Source organism: Musa acuminata, chromosome BXJ3-4 (genome assembly GCF_036884655.1).
Source record: "Musa acuminata AAA Group cultivar baxijiao chromosome BXJ3-4, Cavendish_Baxijiao_AAA, whole genome shotgun sequence".
Classification (NCBI taxonomy): domain Eukaryota; kingdom Viridiplantae; phylum Streptophyta; class Magnoliopsida; order Zingiberales; family Musaceae; genus Musa; species Musa acuminata.
In genome coordinates, this window is record NC_088352.1 from 10,183,875 (window position 1) to 10,199,156 (window position 15,282).

Consider the following 15,282-nt stretch of genomic DNA (forward strand, 5'->3'; position numbering starts at 1 on the left):
TGAAAACATAACACGTGACACAGTATTAAATTGATGCAAAAATAATGGATAAAAAAATAATTTTAGCATTGCTTATATTTCCAAACACGTGATATATTAAAATTATATTTTTTCGATAAAATCATTAGAAACAAAAGGGATGTTGAAATTATCATTTTGCCTATCACTTTCACATCAATCTAGCATGTGATATCATATATTGTATTTTTCGTCAATACAACTATCGGTATTAAGATAAATAAAATTATTTATTTTATTTTTAAAACTATAAGGATCCCAATATTTTTTTTTAATGTACCGAGATCACGAAGTTAATAAAATCAAAGTTTAAGGGATAATATGTAATTAAGCCATTTTAGATGAATGATTCAAACCAATAAAACCGATGGATCAATACCGCATGAATCGAGTTAATGAGAATTATGATTCCCTTCTTCTAGCTTTAAATCAATATAACAAGTCTTAAGCAAGCTTTTGTAGTATTTTCAAGCATATTTACCATTTACCTATTCTATTTAAATCAAGATATTGACAAAAGAAGATTGACCTTAGCATCAACAGAATTATCCAAAACATCTAATTTATTACAGGATTCTCTACAGAGTGGAAAAAAGAGGAGGAGAAAGCATTACATCTGAAAGCAGTAGGATCACCAGGGATTTGGTAGATCTGGGAGAAATAAATCATACATAGGTGAAAGTTCTGTTCAGAAATACATATGCGACACATGAGATGATAATTGTCTACTTTTCATCTCATTGGAACAATTTGCTTTATTTGGAATGCAAATAGATTCCACATATACAGTGTATCATCCTTTGATACTCAAAGATCTTGATGCTGTTTTATGAGAATAGAATCAGATGAGTTCAACCCTTCGTCCTATCCCACTGGATTAAAGGAGAAGGCTTTTGCCCGCTTCAACTTCCTCAAATCTTGCACCACAATTGCAAGGACTTGCTACTGTAACCTTAAATACTCTTTTTAAGGAAAAAAAAAAACACATTTTGTTGAAGCCACATATTTGCTGCATTGGATGACCTGCTGCAATACAAAAGCAGGACAAAACTGCAGTGCAGCTTGAAGTAGTTGCCTAGACCAGTGGCATCTTTAGGCACCACTGATATGAAGACAATTCAGTGGGTGAGTGAGACCACTGTGATCCCTGACCTTATGGAGTTCAGATTCTAATTTCTTGACCACTTTTGTTCCCTCAGTGTCAGCTATAGGCACTTCTATGTTGAAGCGTCCTTGCTTCCGGAGTGTGGCATATTCCTGGATTAATGCTTGTTGCTTGATGTAGTTGTAGAGCTGTTGGTGGAAAGGATGGTCCAAGGAGTAGCAGTCATCAGCTCCAGCAGACGAAATCCGAGATGACCCATTACTTTCTCTTCGGCAGAAGTGGGGAAGAGAATCATAATCCATTATCTGCAGATTAGAACCTCAAAAAACTGTAAGCATGTTTGTTTAAAAGGTGAAAACCAAGAGATAAACAGTTGTGACACAAGCATAGAACAAAGTCAGACCCACATCCCATCCAATCCCAAAACGAAGCAACGAAGAAGAAAAGAAGATAATTTATTTGAAAAATACTCCCCTGCAAACTAAAAATTGAATGGCCAAACTTAGAAAGAAAAATATCATGATTTGTTGCTAAGACCTCTACAAATTTAATATCTGATGAAGCTAAATTTTCAACTTGGAATGGAAAATCGAACAGCTTTTCATGACATATAAACATCATCAGACAATAAATTTAAACAAGGCAAAGCTGCAACGCCAGACAGATAAAACCATATCAGCTGTGAAAATGAATGCAAATTCCTTAATTCTTCATGAAAATGGAAAAGCGACACTAACTTAAATACTCTTACAGATTGGAAGATGTAAATGTTAGATTGGAAAAGCAACCACAGACTGGTCTCTGTGATATGTATACTATGTTTGAGAAAGTACAGTTATATGTTCATACCAAATATTCTAGTTGTTACACAGTAATATAGTCTCATGTTTAAATGATTGAAGATTCTTCTGCTGCTTAGAAAAACAACTGGAGCTTCTCACCTTCAACAACTCATCTCTGCCACAACCTTGCAGTATTTGTATTTTCCTTCTTGTCCTTTCTTGTAAAAGAGGCTTCACAACCTGGCAAAGCAAAGACACACCAAGCACCATTTTTATAATAATTAGAACACACACCACTTGAGATAGGAATCAACATCTTGATAACAATAAATATCCAACTGGAAGTAACCATCTACCTTCCAACATGCTGAGAATACATATGGAGCGTTAACTACATAATACGTTTGTGTCTTCTCCGGATAGTTTAGGTCATCAATAGTTGTTATGATGGTCATTAACTGCACCCATAAACAAAACAAAGAAGGAACTTCAACATATCTATCAAAGGTATTAGCGTGAGAGGCATTACACATGCAGCAAACTTAAAGATTAACATTTGACTTGGGACGAAAGACTAAAAACTTCATTTTCATGCACGAAAAACAAACCATGAAAGAAGAGTTTAAAAAAAGGAAACAAAGATCACAAATACATTGCAGTTATTGAATTTTCTGTTTTTTTAATTAAATATGATGTTGGTGCCAGCTGTTAGAAAAAGCTTGTGATTTCTATTTATATAATCACCTGATATCTAGCAAAATAAGCAAGCATTTTCTTTACATAAATAATGAGGAACGGATTAGCAGCATCTGATGTGATGTGTTGTACCAAAAACCTGACCGCCTGTGTATTTGATTCATTCAAGACCATTCTTCCCAGAAAGAAAATTAAGCACTCCCCATGAGCAACCAATTTTTCATTTGAGCAGCAAGTCTCAGAACAACTACCACATTTGGATAAAAGGGATGCAGATAATCTAAAGAAATCAACCAACATTAAACTCTTTTGTCGTACGTAATCTAAATGAATGTGAAATTGCATAAGACAGTCTCATCAATGAGTAGCCAATAAATTTAATATCCAGTTAACCCCAAAACTTTCACTTTGCAGATTTCATTGCGTCATGGTTGGTTTGTAAAATTTCCAACTACTTTTTAATCTTTATTTTTCACCTTCCTGTGCAAATTGCAACCATCTCCAAATAATATCGATGATAGTATTTTGTATTTATTATAAAAATGCACCAGCTAAAGCTATGCATTTTATTTTTCAAGCACCAACTTTATTCATGAGATGTTGTACAAGGAAAGTCGAGCGGAATGTTGCTAAGCCATTCTCTTGGCGAAAGACAAAAGGGAGCTTTAGATTAGTTAGCATATAATTAGGTCAAGCCATAGTCAAGTTAGGACCTATATTTAAAATGATTGCAAGGCTACTTTAACCTCTCTTACCGCCAAAAACAGACCTTAAAATATGATTTCTGTCAAGTAAAAAATTGACAGTAACACTTTCTGTTATGTAAAACTTGAAAGCTTCAGATAAAATTTAAACAAAACTGTTTATGAGAACAACGACAATAAAGTTTGTTATTTTGTTGGGGAAAATTCAAAGTATTTAAGTACATTTAAGCTTGAAAAGCAAAGAATTTACCTTGATATGGCTCAATGCTGAAAGCTTCAGACCAGTCATATCCAAGACTTTAACACATTTTCCAATATGCCGCCCGTACTTCTTTGTTACATTAGGCTACCAGAGGAACAAATAAAAGAAAACGAAACTAAGAATTTGCATGTGCTTGAAGAATGTACATTATAAGAATTGAAATTGACACTCACCAATATCACACGATCTCGATACTCATTAATTTGAATGTGTGACTGCACATATTGATTCACCTAACATGAAAAAAATACACATTTAATCAGATGTTGGACAAAGGGATCGTAATAATTGCCATAGAATTCTGCAAATTCTCTGGTAAATGCATCTGCAAGATTAACCAAGTGCTGTTATCAACTTGCTAGCTGGCATTGCCACAAAGGAAAAGCAGAAAATCTTGCTTGTATTTAAAACATGGATTGATAGAATTATGCTGCACAAACATTCACATGGGGTTTCATGTGCATAAGATTGGTTGAACTAGTGTCCAAATCTGAACATGTCAACAGGAACCATTTTTGCTTTCAATGTTGTTGAAGTAATGGTTTTGGCAAATATTCCAATTTGTTTCTGGAGAGGACAACAAATCTCTTAGTATGATTTTTTATCTTCTTTTTTCAGGTCCCTATTTAATTTACCTGTAATCTGAAAAAATATGCTGAGATTTCTGTGGATGTTTAAGGGATCTTTTTGTTTCTATTTTTCCAATATAGCATGGTAGGCATAAGTCATGTACATCTGGTAAATCAGAAAAAAGAAATCCAATGTAAAGTTTAGTTGTCCCCACCAATCTATCATTCTTTTGCATCTGTGCCTCTGTGAAAACCCAAAGACTAGATAATAAGGTTCATCAAGTATCAAAGAACACATAAGTTTCTATAACTGGCTAAGCATCAGCATAAATCAACACAAGAAACAAAATGAGCATCAAGACATGAAAATCAGATCATTTATTTCACAAGAATGTTGATTAAACAGAAAAAAGATGATGGCATATCAACAAGAACAGAGTTGTCATAAGTTACCGATGCTTTGTCTAATGTGCTGAGTCCAACACCTATTGCAAAAACAGGAAGGCCCTGTAACAAAGAGAAAAGTATTAAATTACATTATCAAACAATAGTCTACTTTTATAAAAATGGGTTATTATTTGTAGGAGCTAAATGAGACAAAAGTATCATAGGCATTTCTGGAAAACAATCAGTAAAACAAAATTAATTTCCATTTGACATCAACACTTTAATGTATGGGCATATAAATTAACCAATTTGAAAAGGTTAGTTGATTCAGATCTGTGGTATGAGGAGAGGTAGAAGAAGACATAATACTTCATTAGAAACAGAACCAATGAAATTTGACAGTTCTTAGATTGACTAATGATGTTGCCCTCAACAGAGCTTGATAGCAAGAAGGGACCCATTTGGCCAACCCTAAGCAGCTGGTCAAAAACACACTGTATTTCATATATAAAGATGCCACTTTCTCAATCTTATATATTGTCTCCATACCATTCTAGCTCATATGATCCGCAAGAGTAAAGCAGGGAAAGTAAATATGGACATCCGACATTTATCCACAGACAATGTCGGAAAGTCTCTGTATAATTTGATATGAACAAGGGCAGGAAATTCCCAAGTATTATTTCTCTAAAGTATTGTTCCACAAATTGAATGTTGCATACAATGCAACTGATATGGGACCTGGCAGATTTCTACTTTTCAATTGTATTCCAATGCATGTTGCTGTCTACAAGTGTCCTTGGAGCAATCGGCTAACCAACCGTGCATTAGGATCATGGCTATGTCCACGCATAAGCTGACACAACAACCAAATATACCGGTCAATATATTGTATTTTCCAAACAAAGATAATTATGTAAGCAAAGGACAACCTCCACAATCAATTTTAATTACCACTGCTTCATCTAAATACAAGGTGAAGGAGAAGGTATAATATGGAAAAGATATTGTATTTGCAGTTTGCAGCACATTGCTACTTATATGCACAAATTAAGTAATAAGTGCATGGGTTGGAAGGGTTGACCAAAAAGTATGTGGCATAGAATAGCATGATAATAGCAACACTAAAGTTAGTACACATAAAAGAAGATAATACCTCCTTAGAGTATCCTGATAATCCTACAAGTTGCGAGTCACGGACTGCTCTATATAAATCTGCTGGAATTATTGGTTTCTACATTCAGAAAAGATCCATGTTAGTACATAGCATATTTAGATTCAGCAATGTTAGCATGCTATATCCCTGATAACATGATTAGCTTTACAATTTTATGTCTCTCTTTGTAATGAAACAAACAAAGACTAGCATTTCAACTCCAGAGTTTACATTCTGAAATCTATGTGAATAAGCATACATAGACACATCGTTGTTCATCATTTTGTTGTCAACTTCGCTTTTCCTTTATTTCATTCTGTAACTTTTAAATAAAACCAAGTAAAATTTTCTTTTACAGATTCAAAGACATTTTTTGTGTCTGATTTAACATCAAAGCTTGGTGGCTAACTCACAGCAGAATTGTAATAAACAAATGCTTAAAATAAATAGGATGTAAAATACAGATCAAAGAACCAAGAAGTACTACATGCTAGATATAGCTGACAGACTAGCTAAAGTTTCATCATAAAACAATATTTTTTAATCGAAGAAACAAATTCTGTGTTAGAGGGGGACTCACTTTCAAGATATCATCAATGTGGTTTTGTATCCTCCAATTTAAGCAATCCACCAGCTGTGATGAAGACAGTTTATATATTTTTTTAAGAATAAACATAAAAGGAAGAGCAATACAAGAATGTGACATGGACAAACCATCTTGTATGCTTTAGGAACACACCAGTCTCTAGCTTTAAGATAGCGCATCATGGTTGCTGTTGGATATCCCTGGTGCATATTCTGCAGATGAAACAAGGCAGATATGAATATAACATCCATATAATCAACCCATTGAGCTAAAAAAATTGGGTGGCTCAGAGCACAAGGCTCTTCTATTGTGGGGTCATAATCAACTCAAGAAGCTTTTTTCTTAATCAATAGTAGAGGGAATTGTCTCTAATTTGAGAAATTCCATATGAAACAATAATAATTTATAATATTTGTTGGTTCAAGCTTTAAAAGAGCCAAACCAAAAAGCAGCCCATCAGCACCAATACATCTAGACAATCACAAAACTTGAAGTTTAAGGGTGGAATACCACTCCATTGCCACATAGATTATTAGACTCATAAAAAACACACAACCACTTCTTTCTTTAAGTCACAGGCGTCCAGGCATACTAATGCAAGATACTAGTTTCCAATCTAAAGTCCATCATTGTTTATTAATGAGAATCTTAGTAACTAATTAATGAACAAGATATCAGGTCCTTTCCCAGTGCCATGAGTATGATGCGTTTCAAGGTTAGAGAGAAGAAAATGTTGAAATAAAAAGAGTGAAAAAAAAATTAAGCATCAGCTGGAGCTGCCTCACCAACTCCACAAACATTTAATGCATAGGTTGATTTCAGAAACAGTGATGTCAAAGATATTGTCATTTTCAATAAAATACTGTAATTACCAATTAATGAAGCACGCACAAAATTACCAAGTAAATCAAGCACAAGGTAAGAAGATAATATGATTATCAAATATTGGTAGTCTACTAATTCATTATGTTTTTTGACAAAAGAACAGATGATCATACATTTTTTTAATACTTTTGGAGAATAGACAAAGATATGATTAAATCTATTCCAAAGCCCAAAGAAAATACATAAAGCTAGTTGACAAAAACAGATGCAAATTATATCAATTTTGAAAAAAAATCCATAGCAGAGAGATAAGACTTTTTGAAGAGTATAGTAGCTCTATATATAAACTAGGAGAAATGAACTCTAATCTGCCAACAAGTTGAAACACATGAAACCTAGACTACTGTTCCTAAGAAGGGGATCTGATAATTTCTGACACCAACTATTGTCTCAGACTCTTATCTAACTGATGAATTCAGAATCACCTGGCATATTAAGAGGCTTAGTGAAATAGAAATCCAGTCCCATGATGCCAATTCATGAATTAGATTGACCATCATTTGGTACAAAATTTTTCCTAGGGTTAACAGAGTCTGATTTCAAGCTCATCCACGAAATGTTGCAAAAGAAGATTCGTGAAAAGGTCTAACCATTTAAGATGAAAGTACACAAATTATTGAGCTTACACTAAACTAGAAGCAAGGTGCATACCAAAACAGCCAAATTAACCACCATGCTGTTAAGATCTCGGTGTAAATTGATGAACCTTCCAATCCGAGCATACATCCTTCCAACATCCTCGGATAACAAACTTTCAGAAACTCGTTATCGGAAGCACAAATTCCTATCCAACTATGAATTTAGGGACTCGAAAATCGTCCTTGCAAAGATCCAACCAATGGTCAACTTACTATGCATATCACCAGACACACGGCAATTCTAGCAGAGAACACGAAAGATAGTACAAAATGCTTTCTTTCTATAATAACATTGATGTCACCAAACCTATAAATTCCAGAGGACATGTTTCAAGAATGCATTCATGCAGAACATCAAGACCCAAGTGTAGCTCCCACAACCAAATCCAAGGACCCAACTTTGCCACAGAGAAAAACCAGACTTTTAACGGAGTCAACAATTCAAAGCAACCATCGGAAAGCCTATCCAGATCTCGAAAGTCCAAGAGACTTGTACCTGAAATGTGGCCTTCAGCTGCTCATCCACTGCAAATAATTCAACCAATAACAAAAAAATCAGTAAAAGGAAAAATAAAAACAGCATAAAAATCCGACCTTCGAAAACTAAGAACCGCGGAGACACGAAGCGACCGACCTTTGTCCAAGAGGGCGGAGAACTGCTTGATGGCGTCCTGGCAAGCGACCGCCATTACTCTCCTCGGGTAAGGAATCGGGGTGGGGATAGTCAGGGTTTGGGGATAGGATTTGAGGAGGAGGAAGAGGGTGTACTCGGATCGACGTCGTCTTCTCTCCCTCTCACAGGCGTCGACTCGAAAGCTCGTCGGCTTTGTCGTTCCTCGTCGCTTTCTGTGACCTCAGGTTCTTTAAAAAGGGAGGAGAGTAAAACTTGGAATTCCAAATTGGAAGCGGGAGGGGGAAATGGTTTGTTTGAAACTACCACTACTACTTCTAATCATATTAATTATAATTATTTTATTAATATTAATATTATTATTATTATTTCTATAATATATATATATATATATATATATATATTCTTTGTTTTGAAATTTTTTTTAATTTTTTTCTTCATTTTTATATTTTTCATTTGATACCCTCTTATACAGTGATGACTTTGACTTGACCTTCTATTTATTAACTCTCATCTATGAATCGATCCATAAGATATATCCTTAAAAATATAATTATTAGGTATAATTTGACATTATATTTTTTATCTCAAACAAAACATATAAGTTTGAAAATACAACAAAAAAATATTTAAAAGGTACACCGTATTAATTGATTCATATGGTGTGTATGCGAGTTGGTGGAGGATTACGTCAATGTATTACAAGACTTAAGAGGTATCAAATGAAATATATAAAAATATTTTTTTTTTCAAAAAATTGAGAAGAAATTATTTAGAAATATATATATATATATATATATATATATATATATATATCAATTTAGAAGATTTGATATAAAAATTATTTGACTTCTATAAATATCCCTTGAGATTTGAGATAGAAAGAAAAAAAAATCTATGTTGGTGATATTAAATCATTGAAACATTATAATTTTTGTTTGTTTTTACTGAATTTATTGATATTTTAGCCATTGATGGGACCTAATGGAGATATAATGCCAAGTAAAGTAGAAAAAGAAGAAGAAGAAGAAAAAGGAGATAATGTCAATTTAGAATTTAATTCCGTCGCATCCAATCCGAGTAGATACCACCTAACATTTGAAGATGTGAATCTTAGCCTTCGATTCATATCAATATCTCATGTTTTGACATTTATGTAGCGTCCACGTAATGCTTATGTGACATTTACGTGTCATATATTTGGACATGTCAACTACCATTTTAACGACATGCCAACAACCACTGATCAACATTAAAGTATAGTTTGACCTCCATTGGGTTTTGGTCTATTATTTCTTGCAAATGTTGTCTAGAGAGAGAGAGAGAGAGAGAGAGAGAGAGAGAGAGAGAGAGAGAGAGAGAGGATAATTGACATATTAAAAGTGGCAAAACTAATTTTTTTTTTCTTTTTTTTATATGGGTCATAAATATTTGTCATAAATATTCATAGAATAGTTGATGCCAACTCATTTCTTAGATTGATTTGGAGAAATTAACATAAAATAGATCGCATTAACATTAACTTAGACACTCATCTCTTCTTTACATTGAAATAGATATTGTTTGTAATTATTAATTAACGAGGGTAAAATAGCTCATCAATAAAGAAATATGCGTGATTGATGTCAACTGATAACACCATCGAGATTGAATACGACTGATAGAAATTATATGTTTTTGAGTCATTATATATTATTACTTGTGCTTAATGAGCCAATGCATCAACTTTTATATACATACATACATACTTACTTATATAAGCAACTTTGACGAATGTAAGTTTCTTAAAAAACCTAATTCATAGTTATTATTATTTAATAATAAAATCACAACTAGCAATTTCATCTTACCATAAGTTAAATTCTATGGTAAACTTAATAAAAATAACTAACTTATCCTTACATTTTTTATCTTTTATTATTACATAATTGTTCAAAGTTTTTTAACTCTATTGTTATATTTTAAATATCTATAAAATATACTTGTGTGATTACGAGTTTTTTTTTATAAAATAAATTACTAGTAGGTTGTATTATGATCTTTTTATTTTCTGATCTTTTGAATAATGTTTATTGGATCGGTTTAGTTCAATCAGATAAATATTTATTTATTATTTATTTATTATTAAGAGTCCAAGTCCTAGTAAACTTTAGGTGGAACTCTATAAATAGTGATGTAACCATTTCTTTTCGGCAGACAATAAAATATTATTCAATCTTTTGACTAATCTTAGGAGGTCGATCCCCTCGAAGTGATCACTCATTTTTTTCTCTTTCTTCTATGATAAAACTCTATGGTCTTATCATTTGGTATCATAGTAGCGATCCTCAATGCCCTCGCTGTAATTATCATCATCTCTTAAAAAAAAGGGGGAGGGGGGGGGAGAAAAAAAGAAAGGTCGGTAGCCACACACCCTAGTTTCCCCTCTCCACCACCGCAACTCCCCGGCCAGCGACGATCGTCACACGCATCCCAGTTGCGATCTTCGCTGCCTCCTTCTCCACCGTCGTTGCTACTTCCCGGTCGCTCAACCACCGCCGTCGCTACTCCCCGGCCATCAACATTCCCTCCTTGCTACCCCATCTCGCTTGAGCGAGAAGGGCCACAACCACTATTTCCCAGCTAGCGGACCACCCCCTCGTCGCTTCTACCATCGGTGATGCCGCCCCTAACCACACCACCATCGCTACCTCCCCTTGGGTTGCTGCTTCAGCCACCGCAACTTCCCAGCCAACGACAACCGTCACCCCCCTCCCAACTGCAATCCTCGCTGCCTCCCCTTGGGTCACAGCCGTAGTTGCTCAACCACCGCAGTTTCCCGGGCTGTAGCCACGCACCCTTATTTCCCCTCTCCACCATCGCAACTCCCCAACCAATGATCACCGTCGCCCGCATCCCAACCGCAACCCTCACTGCCTCCTTCTCCACCACCGCCATTGCTCCTCGGCCAGCAACCTTCCCTCCTCGCATCCATGCATGCCCTGCCTCAACCCCAGTAGCGCATGCACTATCGATTCCTCTTCTCAACCCTAGCTGCTTCAACGCCACCTCCCTCCTCGCAGTGATAGAAACAGGGCAGCAACTCTTCCTCCTTGCAACGATCGCAGCATTTCTCTCGGCGTCTACTTCCTCGACAAATTCGCATCGATAGTGCTAATGCCCTTGACCAGACATCAGAAACAAGAACTGAGGATTACAGATTTACAGTCTTACGCAATGGCCACCGATAACTCAGTGAAAGCACAAATGGAAGCATTAGAAATCAGAATTGAGAACCGATTGCAAGAAACACTTAATGGTTTCAAAAATAGCCTACTGGAGATCCTCAGCAAATTTTAACAAGATGGGAACTCAAGTTCTATGTTGAACAGATTTAGAGATATAAGAAAAAAACCCCAAGATTATGACACAAACTATCCATACATTAAAGTAGAATTTCTAAGATAGGAAGATGAGGATCCGACTAGTTGGATCTCTAGGGCAGAAAATTATTTTTGCTTTCACAGGACCCTAGAAAAATCCAAGGTAGAAATAGCCTCAATCCAGTTAGACAGAGATGCAGTTCAGTGGTATGATTGGTATGAAACTTATCATAGAGTTCCTTCGTGGGAGTAGTTCAAGAGAGGGCTTCTTATTTGTTTTGGCCCATATGAATACGAGAATGTTGATGGACAGCTTGCCAAATTTGTCAGACTTCTATAGTATTGGAATATCAGAACAGGTTTGAAAGATTATCAAATCAAGTCAGAGATTAGTCTAAATGACAACTAGTGGGCACATTTATTGAATGACTTAGTCCAGATATTTGGTGTGAAGTCAAAGCTCATCAATCCCGCACTATGATCGCTGCGATATCATTTGCATGTTTATATGAGGAAAAAATCAGTAGGAAAATTCGTCGGAATAGAAGTGACAACAAACAGATGATCAGCAAGCCACCCGCCCTTAACACTCGAAGACTAGCCCGAGAAGAACTCAAGGAAAGATCAGTGAAGGGTTTGTGATGGCACTGTGATAAAAAGTGGAGTAGGGAGCACTGATGTAAATAAGGGCAACTTCTTATGATTGAACCAATTGAGGCAGAACCGGAAGCTAACAATGTAGACTCCGATCATGAAAGTATGGATTCTGATGACGATGTTGGACCTATCATACATACAGTGCATGCATTAGCCGACTACTCTAACCCATAAACTATGAAAGTTGGAGGAACTTTGAAACATCAACATGTTACAGTTTTGATTAATAGTGGTAGCATTAACAATTTTATGAATAGTAAGGTTGCCGAGCCTACCATATTGAAGACTATAACAAATTTGAAGTAAAGGTCATCGATGGATGGGTTTTAACTTGTAATAGCAAGTGCTCAAAGATTAAACTAATTTTACAGGGCGAAGAGTTACTCGTGGACTTTTTTTTGCTACCCTTGGAAGACTTTGAAGTGGTGCTCGGAATTGAATGACCATCAACCTTGGGTGATGTTTAGTGAAATTTTTCTAAACTACTCATGAAGTTTTTTATTAATGGAAAGCAGGTGATCCTAAAGGGAAGACGTGGAAGTAAAGTCACAACTGCCACTAGCCATCGGATGGAGAGGGTTTTTCAGAAGACTACAATACCAAAAGGCTAGCCTATTGCTTACACTATCAAAAAGTGGATACCGTACTTACTCGATTAACGAGTTGTGATGTGTCGTAAATATCCTGTGACTAAAATGCTGAATGAGGAATTCCCTGAGTTTGACGTTGCTTAGCCTTGAAGACAAGGCTGATTGGAAGATGGAGGAATTGTTAGGATCCTTTTTATTTTCTGAGCTTTTGAATAATATTTATTGAGTCTGTTTAGTTCAGTTAGAATCGGATAGAAGTTTATTTAATATTTATTTATTATTAAGAGTCGAAGTCTAACAATTTCTTTTCGGCAGACATTGAAATATTATTTATTCTTTTGACTAACCCCGGGAGGCCGATCCCCTCGAAGTGATCATCTATTTTCTCCTATTTCTTCTACGATAAAACCTTAGGGTTGTTAATTTACGTATGAATATTACTATATAACTTAGGCAAGCCAATCCCCTCGAAATGATCATCTATTTTCTCCTATTTCTTCTACGATAAAACCTTAGGGTCTTATCAGATTGTTAATTTACATATGAATATTACTGTATAACTTAGGCAAAACTAACGATTAAATAAGTTCATCTCATATTCATTTAAAATAAACTTAGAATCCAAAGTGACCTTATTTATCATATCAAGGTTTGCCATATTATATTTGTTACATATTTGATATCTTGATTGGTCAATCAGAATATATATATATATATATATATATATTCTTTTTAGACATTTATGTTTTTTCATTATAAGAGTGAAAGAGAAAAATAATTATTATATTCAGAACTCTCTTTTTCTCTCTCTAATATATGATTGGCCTATGACATTCTCTTTTATTAAATTATAAAAATAGTATCCACATGCTTCATCTTTCTAACCTAACGTGTATTATAATTTATTTTCAAACAAATTATTAAACATACGATCTGACCAATTGATCTATTAATGTAATCAATGATCCAATAAATGCGATTTGATTTTGAAGAGAGAGAGAGAGAGAGAGAGAGAGAGAGAGAGAGAAGATTTCATATCAAGAAAGTGGTAACGCATTGTGCATCATAAGAACTATTGACATGACATCAACCTTACAATCGATTCGGACAACCATCGTTCGTTTAACATCAATTGGGAGATAAGATAAGCGATCGATGCCTAAAGCCTGACTTGTTTGACCTCGCACCGAAAGGAAGCATCATTTAACTGTCCTCTTCCCAAGAATATGTTCCATTCATGTGTGCCATGATGCATCGTGTTTGGCATTAAAGTGCACAAACGCATGTGAATCTACTAATCCTTTTTGTTTTTTTTTTATTTAAAATTGATATCTTTATTATATAATATAATTAAGAAAAAAAAACATTATTATCAAACTTGAATTACACCGAATATAGTATAATCGAATCAAATCATTGATCGATCCGATTGAAATATTAGATTAAAAATGATAAATAATAGTATAAAAGATGTTAGCTAGCTTAGCCAATAACAGTCTAACCTTTGATATGAGATTCGCGAATGATCCATCCATCCATCGATTCTATTAGTGATTCAATGATATAAATTATAATGTTGTTATTATTATGGACTCGAAGCTCGAAATCATATCTCTAAAGCTATTGCGATCGTGTTGATACCATCTAAATCTTTATCGAGTGTGATTGATGGATCGCTCCACAACTATGTCCATGATGACTTGATGTCACAATGTTAGGCACAATAGTACCTTTTGGAATATATAAGAGTAGGTAAGGTAGTAGTCGTCAATTGTTTGTGCTGAACACAGCAAGGCTCTGAGTCAGCTCAAGTGCACAACACATCAGCACTGGATTATGACCCTTCTTTGAGAATGACTTGACCCCCACTTTTTGGGGAATAGTTTATGGCCATCCATCCCTCTTGGCCTCAAATCTTTTGAGGTTCAATGTGACATGCGATGTTTGATGGAAATAAAATATCATATATAGCGGTCCATAGACTTTTTTTTCTTTTGTGATACCCAAAGAAATATACTCTCTCTTCAGCTACAAGTCTCATTCTTGATAGCTAATATAATTATTAATAATTCTCTCTCATAAAAACACAAAAAAAAGAAACTAAAAGATTCTAGGAGTTTATACCATATAATTTTTCAACGATTAAAAAACTTGCACTAGTAGATTTTCAAGGGATTTTTTGTTTGTCTCTCATTGTCGGTATCTTTTTATGTATGTATGTATGTATGTCTCTTAATCTTCAACTCATATCAAT

The 15,282-nt window shown here is 34.8% G+C and overlaps 1 protein-coding gene across 3 annotated transcripts; it reads right to left on the reverse strand.

The window, feature by feature from the left end:
* Positions 1 to 563: 563 nt before the first annotated feature.
* Positions 564 to 8,646, reverse strand: LOC135583483 (phosphatidylinositol/phosphatidylcholine transfer protein SFH1-like). 3 transcript variants are annotated; one of them, XM_065149392.1, is made up of 11 exons: positions 8,423 to 8,645; positions 8,285 to 8,313; positions 6,394 to 6,477; positions 6,260 to 6,313; positions 5,680 to 5,757; positions 4,590 to 4,643; positions 3,741 to 3,800; positions 3,556 to 3,651; positions 2,262 to 2,363; positions 2,065 to 2,145; positions 564 to 1,428 (listed from the first exon to the last, which is right to left on the reverse strand). In XM_065149392.1, the coding sequence occupies exons 1-11, from the start codon at positions 8,475 to 8,477 to the stop codon at positions 1,111 to 1,113; spliced, it is 1,011 nt and encodes a 336-aa protein (XP_065005464.1). In that variant the 5' UTR covers positions 8,478 to 8,645; the 3' UTR covers positions 564 to 1,110. The 3 variants fall into 3 exon arrangements, with proteins under 3 accessions (XP_065005464.1, XP_065005466.1, XP_065005465.1); XM_065149394.1 differs by lacking the exon at positions 5,680 to 5,757 and having other exon boundaries at positions 8,423 to 8,646; XM_065149393.1 differs by lacking the exons at positions 8,285 to 8,313; positions 8,423 to 8,645 and adding an exon at positions 7,802 to 8,153.
* Between the last annotated feature and the right edge of the window lie 6,636 nt (positions 8,647 to 15,282).

Excerpts from the sequence above, each read along its gene's own strand:
- LOC135583483 (XM_065149392.1), bottom strand. The coding sequence starts at position 8,477 with ATGGCGGTCGCTTGCCAGGACGCCATCAAGCAGTTCTCCGCCCTCTTG. Across the intron at positions 6,478-8,284 it reads AGCTGAAGGCCACATTTCAG|AATATGCACCAGGGATATCC; the intron begins GTACAAGTCTCT and ends TTTCATCTGCAG. Across the intron at positions 6,314-6,393 it reads TTCCTAAAGCATACAAGATG|CTGGTGGATTGCTTAAATTG; the intron begins GTTTGTCCATGT and ends TCTTCATCACAG.